General features: G+C 28.3%; 1 protein-coding gene across 1 annotated transcript; it reads right to left on the reverse strand.

Annotated features, from left to right (window-relative positions):
* Nucleotides 1-210: 210 nt before the first annotated feature.
* LOC132943577 (dr1-associated corepressor homolog) lies at nucleotides 211-6,359 on the reverse strand. The gene is made up of 12 exons (XM_061012612.1): nucleotides 6,293-6,359; nucleotides 4,881-5,086; nucleotides 4,653-4,787; nucleotides 4,435-4,551; nucleotides 4,214-4,330; nucleotides 4,043-4,117; nucleotides 3,895-3,981; nucleotides 3,736-3,831; nucleotides 3,150-3,230; nucleotides 2,833-3,080; nucleotides 2,562-2,721; nucleotides 211-313 (listed from the first exon to the last, which is right to left on the reverse strand). The coding sequence occupies exons 2-12, from the start codon at nucleotides 5,074-5,076 to the stop codon at nucleotides 243-245; spliced, it is 1,383 nt and encodes a 460-aa protein (XP_060868595.1). The 5' UTR covers nucleotides 5,077-5,086; nucleotides 6,293-6,359; the 3' UTR covers nucleotides 211-242.
* Nucleotides 6,360-9,725: the final 3,366 nt, after the last annotated feature.

Here is a 9,725-nt window from a genome sequence, read left to right on the forward strand (position 1 = left end):
CCTTTCCTAAAATACATAGAAAAAATATAACATTTATATATTTATAGTATTAATATAAATAACCAAAAATACTATGTGTATTGTGTATACAACTCTATTTATTTATTTCAAACTTTAAATTTTTTAAGTATATTACAGCACATGATGGTAGCTTTCCACATCGCTTCTTGTAAAAAAAATTACAATTAATTAAATTTATATTAGTTTTTAGTTGGCAAGTTGTTTTTTTTTTCGTAACCCTATTAGTTGCCTGTTACAGTGAATATTTCATGGTCTGGTGTTGCAATGAACTTCTTATCACTTCTTAAAGCATCTGAAAAAAATACTACAAATTTAAAAACCAAATTTAAATTAACAGAAACTATATTATTAAAATAACTTAAGTTTCCTCATACAAACGCATAATATTATACTATATTTTTAGTTTAAAATAATCCAATTCATTAGTTTTATTTTTCATTTGTATATTAAAGTTATCAAATTTTAAAGAAAAATATTAGGAAGGGCTTAATGCAATAATTATCATTATTTTAAATTTTAAAATTAATTGTTAATTATAAATATTTTTCTACAAAAAAAGCTTAGTTAATATTCTTAACTTCAAATTTAATAATAATTCAATCACTCTAATATTTAAAATAATATACAGTGTGATCACAATATTAGGTACCACTGAATATCTCAGATGGGTGACCTTGTATTGAAATAGGGTTTTCAGGAGGTGATAGGGAGCACTTAAATACATATTTTCATACCAGTTTCAAATTTTTAGCTCACTCGGTACGCGCATGCGCAATACAACTTACTTTTTTTTTAATGGCAACCCCAGTTTTTTTCTGTAGATTCGGGTAGAGTATTTTTTTTTAAACGTTTACTGTACAAAAAGTTTTTTTCTATTTTCAAAACTGCCCAAGTTAGAGTAATTCGAAAATAGGATTTATGCATAATTCGCGTTTAATGATATTTTCATTTATAACCACTGGAAATAATAATGTAAGTGTGAAATAACTAAACATTATTTTTAGTGTATGATATTTTGTCAACTGTATGTACAGCAAAATAGTTATAACTTATAATGATAATAGTAATAGTAATATTATAATAAAAATAAAATGTATAAAATACATTTATCGAATGAATTGTTCGAAGTTTATAGAAGCACTTAATAACCAGACATAACAGATATCGCACACACTTTGTACGAGTCTAGTTACAGAGTAAAAGTAAAATTTTATTTTTCATCAAACTAATGAATACCTTTATTTAAATACTTTAATAATTACATTATCTGCTTATCTTATCTTATATTAGAGCTATTTTAAAATAAACTAAAATTAAACTATAAAAATAGTTAAAATTGTAATCCAACTATAGCAGTTTACTAAACAAAAATTATCACATACTCGAGATATTCAATCTAGTGACCAATACAGTATTATTAAATTATTATTTGAAAAACTCACCTCCAAACCAAACGACTAACCTTAAACAATCGCATGCGCTTGCTAAGATCTTTGCTAACTAGAAATAAGAACTCCACTCTAAACACCAAAATAACAATCTACAAAGCGCTACTCAAACCAATCTGGACATATGGATTTCAATTGTGGGCGCAGCAAATAAATCTAACACTAATAGAATCCAAACTTTCCAAAACATATCACTCCGACGATTATCCAATGCGGAGCCCTATATTTCAAACCACACTCTTCATAATGATTTTCATATGAAAACAATAGATAAAGAAGCACGCACTTCCTACAAACGATTTCATAAACGGCTCCAAACTCATCCTAACCCTCTCAAAAAAGATCGTTCCATCCTTACTCTCCCAGGAAATCCCAACTGCAGACTAAAAAGGAACTGGTGCCGTGACCTTCTACAAAACTTTAATGTCTAACGTCTCATGACAAGAAAAAAAAAAAAATTATTTGAAAACAGATAAAGTAAATTAAACATTTAATTGGCACTTATTTTATTATTTCCAGTGGTTATAAATGAAAATATCATTAAACACGAATTATGCATAAATCCAATATTCGACTTACTCTAACTTGGGCAGTTTTGAAAATAGAAAAAAACTTTCTGTGCAATAAACGTTTAAAAAAAAATACTCTACCCGAATCTGCAGAAAAAAACTGGGGTTGCCATTAAAAAAAAAGTAAGTTGTATTGCGCATGCGCGTACCGAGTGAGCTAAAAATTTGAAACTGGTCTGAAAATATGTATTTAAGTGCTCCCTATCACCTCCTGAAAACCCCATTTCAATACAAAGTCACCCATCTGAGATATTCAATGGTACCTAAAATCGTGATCACACTGTAGATTTAAATATGGATTATTCTGAATGTGCCATTATTTACTATGTTATATGTTTGAAGGAGGGAGACTATATATACATTGGAAAGTATATCCACTATATAAAGTCCACTGTACATAGGACATGGATTTTAAAATAATGATATATGTTATTAAAAAGTAATTGTTAATAGTATTATATTAGTATCTTTCTAAAATTAAAATCAAAACTATAGCCATTAGGGTTAAGGAAAAAAGTATTACCAAAGAGTAATTGACAAGAGTTTAACCCGTAGAATTTTGATTTTCCTTTAAAACCTAAAAAATAATATTGCTGAAGAAAGGAATCTTCAAACATCTTTGACATCATTCGCCGAGCTGATTCTGGTAGACTTTTCCCCACTAATCTTGCCAACAGTCTTACCTAAAATCATTACAATTCCATAAAAATATTTGAATACATAGAACATGCTCAAACTAAAGTTATATATAATGAAATATAATTTCTATTAAAATACATATAAAAATATCATACTTCATTTTTTTTTATGTTAGTGTCTGTTAACAGTTGTTCATTAACATCTAATTGCGTTGGATTTGATATAGGCCATATCAACTCTTGAATATCCATAACATTATTATGTTCTGAATTAATAGAAGAAATGTGTGAGGTATTGACTTCAATGCTTTGTATTATTGTTTTTAAAGAATCAATTGAATAAGAAAGGAGTTTTAAATCATATTTAAGATTGGTTAGTGACGATTTGACAAAATTTACAAACTCTAAAAAAGAAAATAATATATTAGTCTTATTTAGATTTAATTGACTAAGTAAATTTTAAATTAAATTACCAGTATCATTATTTAGATTTGAAGATTCCATTTCCAATATATCATCAGATTTTGTTGAACTTTGAAATAAATTATCAAAACCTGTGAACTCACAATGTTAAATAGAATATTATAGGTATACAAATAAATGTATTATCATAAGAGTGAAATGGCCAGTGCACATATTATATTGTGTACAATCTTTTCACACTATTATATTTGATTCAGATGTATTGTATTAGATTTTTAATTTGAAGAACCATATTGAGTAACAAATTAGAGATAAATATAAATAATTATGTCAATGAAATTATAGAATTAGTAATAATTTAATAAATAAATACTAAATAAGTACTAATACTTAGTATCTGTTGATATATAATTTAAAAATAAAAACACGTTTTGTGTCTTTTTTTAAGAAGAACAAAAGATAAAATCTTAATATAATAGATAATTTTAAAAGATTTAATATTATATCATCTTTAGTTACTTGAAACTATAGGCTGGGATTTCAGTTTTTTCTTTTCGATACAACTGTCAGACATAAAAAGCCTTTTCTTAACTTTATTCATCTCTGGAGTTTTATGCGTGGATGTACGTTATATGCATTGGTCATTTAAATTTTGATCATCAGTTTCTTCATATGAAACCGAATGCACCTTCCAAGAACCAACTGGACTTTGGATTATTTCAAAATGATTATCTGAAAGTTAAATTATTTAAATTTAGATATTGATTTTATCCTATAATTCTAAAAAAAACTAACTCATTTCATTTCTATTATGATTAGGAGGCTCATATGTTTTATCAATGTCACTGTCGTCTTCGTTATCCATTATTTCATCACTATTGTCTATAAAATAAAAATATATATATTAAAAACAAAGAACAGACACAATTTTCAAGTTGAATACCTGACAAAACTAGATTACCAGATTCTATTTGTGGCTGGCTCTTAGAATGACTGCAGTTATGCATATTTTCATGATCTTCATAAAATAACAATTGACCAATAAGTACAAAAATTACGTTGAAATAATAAAAATAGTAACATAATATTATTATGTATTCAAGAATATAAGTACCTGATAAAACTTGACTATTAAACTTGATGGGTTTATTTTTTTTACTTTCAATTGACTCTGGTTGGATATTAGAATGGTTTTCTTTGAGACTTTTATTTTTATTATCATCAGCAGTATCTAAGAAAATATAAAAACTATTTAACAACATATTTTTAAATAAAAAGTTGAAAAAATAATAAACATAACACAATATTATTATGTATTCAAGCATGTATAAGTACCTGATAAAACTTGACTATTAAACTTGATAGATTTGTTTTTTTTACTTTTGATTGACTCTGGTTGGCTATTATAATGATTTTTTTCAAGATTTTTATTTTTATTTTCATCATTAGTATCTAAAAAATACAAAAATGTTAAACACATAATATAACAATATTGAATAAATATGTAAGGTATAAATGAGAGAGCAATAAAAAAAAATAAATAGATTAGACACCTGAGAAAACTGGAGGGCTAATAGATCTATTATTATATTTATTGGAACGTCTGTTAGTCTGACTTTCATCAGCTGAAGATAATTCTGATGTAAATTGGGCTTTCCTTGCTCTTTCTTTAGCATCAATGTAGGACTCTAAAAATTAAAATTTATATAATCGTATATTTATTTAAAATGTTCGACAACAATTTTAGTACACATTAATAAAATATTGTCAAAGACACTCACTAATAGGGTTTTTAGTATGCATTATTCTTGCTTCAAAAAAATCATAATCAAATTTATTTGGAATTGCTCTTCTTTGAAGTAACAATAATGGATGTTTAACGGAACTTTTCGGCCAGGCACAATATCCATTTTTCCACCAATGACTTGGGACTGCACTAACTGAATTATCTTTAGCAAAATTAACAATTGACCACATTATAGGGCTTCTAAAATCACACAATATATAATATTATAATATTATAATAATTTATAGCTAATTAGAAACATAAAAACTTAAAATCTACGAGCTAATTTAAATTAAATAATTTATAATTTTAGCATTACTTATCATTGACTGAGAAATTAGTAGGCACACATCATACTTAATGACAAGTAGATATAGAAGGAACTAGGAATTTATATTAATAATAATAGTTACTAATATGATAATTAAACAATCATCGTGAATTGACTATTGAGCAATTAGAAATAAATAATATAATGTTAGATGAATAACATTTTATTACCTGTATATATAAATAATAATTATAAACCAAGAAATAAGATTATACTTGACATTATTGCAACAAAAACAAAATTGGTAGATGTAAAAAAAGTAAAACAAAATAATTACATGTATTATACTGTTCATAATACAATATTATGTAGGTAGTAATAAAAATGATATTAGTGAATAATTTTAATATCTCAGATTACAAAATATAATATAACTTAAGATTATTTTAAATTTTTAAGTTTAAAAAAGAAATGTAATAATTAAAAAACGTGTTTGTCACCAGCCGATTACAGGTAGAACGCATACTATATATGACAGCCGCAACTTGTGTACACCACTACTTACCTACTATTTTTTTGTATTCAACACTAAAAAGTAAAAAAACTATGAAAGTGCCAATAAGTCTCAAAATCTTTAAAGCAATAATATTAACCAAATCAACAATAAAATAATTATTTCATTTAATTCCTAAATAATTGAAGGGTGGGCAGGAATAACGTGCTATCTAGCAATTCGTAAATTATTCAGTAACAACTAAAAACGAAAAATGTATTATAAGGTTTATTATACGGTTTCTAAGTTTGTAAACGATGATTGTTTGTTATAGTTGTCATTATTTAACCTTATTACTATATGTAGCTGGAACGATGGTTATAATTCTAACCGGTATATAATATAACTGGTATAATATGATACTATATATAAAATATAGGTAGGTACTTACATTTATGAAACAACTGATGACTGAGACTGATGAGTGTTGAAAACAAGCTATAGTAAATAATATACTGAAATAGTGAAATGTCAAATGAGTAAAATGAGTAATGACAGTATTAGGGGTATTAGGTATAATAAAAAATAATATCGACAGCGGTCCGTGCCTCCGTGGTAAAAACCAAAAATAAATTATACTCACTAGTCGCTAGTCGCTAAACAGTTAATACAATACAAACAAGATGCAGACTCGACGCGGCACGGACGAACGGTTCATAACGCGCGACAATAATAATTTTGTCTCGTGCGTCAAGGAGGTACCGATGATCGGAGATAACATAATCGAAATAATAACCATGTTCATAGTTCATAGATCATAGATAATAGACATTTTATATTTTTATCATTGATTTCTTAAAGAGCCCTACTAACTATACTAAGTAGTGGCAGCCATGTACTAATATGTATCTGCACTGGCGTACAGCGTTGAGCGTACCGGTGCGTAATATATTATATTATAATGTACTTATCCATAAATTAAATTAAATCCTATCCTATTATAAATGCGAAAGTCTGTTACTTTGTTACTCTTTCACGTAAAAACTAATGAATGGATTTTAATGAAACTTTACAATAATATAGCTTATACATCAGAATAAGCTGACATAGGCTACAAATCACACCCCTAGGTCATACCAGGGTATGTGCTCAAACGGGGATTTAGATACCTATTTAAGGTGGACATTTTTGTTTATAAATGGTCGCCATGGGTTACTTTTAAAGCTATTATAATAATAAATATTATTGGTTGCTGTGAAAAAAAAAAACAATTAATCAATCACGGATTTTGTTTTCTATCTACACTTATGTACAAACAGCCCCGATCTACCGCTGGTAGATAGCCTACCTGATAATGTACCTACCTACTGCTGCGATTAAGAATTTTTATTCCGGGCAACGGAAAAGATAAGATACATTTTGAACACCATACTACACTGAATAACGAATTGAACAAAGTTTGAGTCATATATGGAGTTGATACATTTAACGGGTAACGAAGTGCACGGGATCAGCTAGTATAATATATAATAAAAATGATACAAATACTAACCAAACCGAACCAACCTACAATAACTATTGTAACAATTGTTACCTAGGTACATCATTACTTATATTTTATAAACATAATAATATATGTACAATAGCCAACATACACATATTATATATAATAATATGTACCTAGGTATCTATTATTTACAATAATATACTGTTTATATACCTACTGGCTACTATTAATATATTATATTATATTTATATTACTATATATTATATATATACATAGGTACTGTACCTATATATTATCAATACAGCGATTACCGTTACGCGCACCTGAACTCTGAGACAATCCCACATTTTGGTATACTTTGCTCGTTAAGCGTCGATTACACTGAGCGAATTTATTCCCTAATCGCTGGCGAATTAACTAGCTTCGACTAAAGTCACTCAATGTAATACTCGCTGCTCGCCCGCGATTAAAATTGACGGCTGGGCTACTATTAGACATCGCAGACTACAGACTTTATATCGGCCGATAGTTTAGTCGGGTTGGGCTACTATCGCGCACACTGGGCCAACTAAACAGTTTGGTTGGTGGTGAGTACGCAAACTAGCTTAGCTAGTCGGCCGACTGCTCTGGAAAGATTTTTCTAGTTGTACTGAATTCTGCTGACGATAGTAGTCGATTTTTAGTATACCTTTCGTTTAAAAATGTTGTCAAGAAATGTTATTATTGCGTTAATACAACGAAGACGGATTATGAAGAGAATGAAGAAGAGAAACAGAGAATATTGGGTGCATCCAATCTATAGTAGTAGATTATTGCATGGAAAATTTCATACATTGCATTCCAAATTATTGAATTTCCCAGAAAAGTTTTTTGGCTACTATCGTATGAGCATAACAAGCTTCAATGAACTCGTCAAATTAATTGGACCAGCAATAGCGAAGGAGAATACACAGTTAAGACTCTCTATACCTGTGGAAGAAAGATTGAGTGTTACGATACGGTAAGATAAACCACAAAAATTATTAATTCTCTTTTATTATTTTATTAAAGTTAAAACCGCAAAACTAAGTATATTGAAAAAAAATATAATAATATATATATAATATTATTACAATGTTCATAAGTCATATGTTTCCGTATCATCTGAAAAATTAGAAAAATGAGAACGAACTGTATCATTAGAATTTTCTGACGATGGAGTATTTTGAATATCTTGAAACGTAGGCAAACTGTGTGGTGTGGTAAAACTGGACGTATAATTTGAATGCTGAGATAGTTGTGGTGGTGGCATGATGTTACTCCCTGGATGATATACAGGATAAGACAACGGTCGCTGTAAGACATTGTAGCTACTTGTTGATTGAGAACTTGTCTCAAAACGCCTTGCTAGTGTTATTTGTTTGAAAATGTTAAGAATACCAATTTTAGCATCGAGTTTTTCTTCTGCGTTTAATTTCTGGAGTGATGGGACAAGAGATAAAGCAAAATTTGTATCTTCATCAACCGGCTGATTTAATGCTTTTATTAATGCTTCGTCCAACTCGTCTGGTTTCGATACATTTATAGTCCTCTTTTTCCGATTAGGAATAGGTGTTGAAGTGGTAGGGCCAGTGTCGTTATTATCGTTGTCGTCTTCGTCTTCATGAGAATCATTTGGTTCCAGGTTACCTTCTGTTCGCCGATTTTCCATACAAGGAAGTAAAAATAATAATTTTTCAAAATACACATATTTACGCCTCTTGGTTGCAGCTTGTCCTGATTTTGTGTTTTTTTGGGCGTTTAATTCTCTACGAAAACAAGTTCGTAAATTAGCCCATTTTTTTTGCACTTCATGACCTGAATAATAATAATGAAAATATAATTATAAGTACAATATATATTGACCAAAAAAATTACATTTGAAAATTTCATTGTGTGTATAAAATATAACAAATTAACCAAAATCGTTATTATTGGTTTTAATATGTAATTTAGTCTACAATTGATTATAAAATATCTGTAAAAAAAAACTGAATTTATTAATTTATTAAATTTTTTGGTTACAGTATGAACTATTTATGAGGATCTTTGTTTTAAATTTTCAATCCTCAGTTATAAAAACTGAATAATTTATAATTTTTTAATTCTGATGATTGATAATAATGTTCGAGATACTTAGACAAATTTTGAACTTAAAATTTAATGTGAATTTCTTGTAGACATTTTTTTTTATAAAAGTAGTCACTATTAAATACTGGTGTTTTTATACTCCAGCGAGTAAAATCGCTTAATTATAAAACCGCCATAGCGGCTAGCTGCCAGCTGGCAAAATCGCTAGTGTGCCAGCAAGTAGTGACTGGTAGCGAGCGAATTCAATCGCTCAATGTAATTGGACAGGTCGTTACACACTCACACACGCTCAACTTTGTTCGCCAACGACTAGTGAGTAAATTCGCTCAGTGTAATCGACACTTAAGTGATAATAAACATTATTTTGTATTATTTATAATTATTTGGATCAATCGTAATTTATTATTGTAATATTAAAATCCTAAATACCATTCGTGCTCCGAGCTACGGTTAAAATATA

Source organism: Metopolophium dirhodum, chromosome 4 (genome assembly GCF_019925205.1).
Source record: "Metopolophium dirhodum isolate CAU chromosome 4, ASM1992520v1, whole genome shotgun sequence".
NCBI lineage: Eukaryota > Metazoa > Arthropoda > Insecta > Hemiptera > Aphididae > Metopolophium > Metopolophium dirhodum.

Coding starts and splice junctions, on each gene's coding strand:
- LOC132943577 (XM_061012612.1), bottom strand. CDS start 5,076: ATGTGGTCAATTGTTAATTTTGCTAAAGATAATTCAGTTAGTGCAGTC. Junction 3,832..3,894: donor TCATAATAGAAATGAAATGA/GTTAGTTTTTTT, acceptor TTTAACTTTCAG/ATAATCATTTTGAAATAATC. Junction 2,722..2,832: donor CTAACATAAAAAAAAATGAA/GTATGATATTTT, acceptor TAATGATTTTAG/GTAAGACTGTTGGCAAGATT.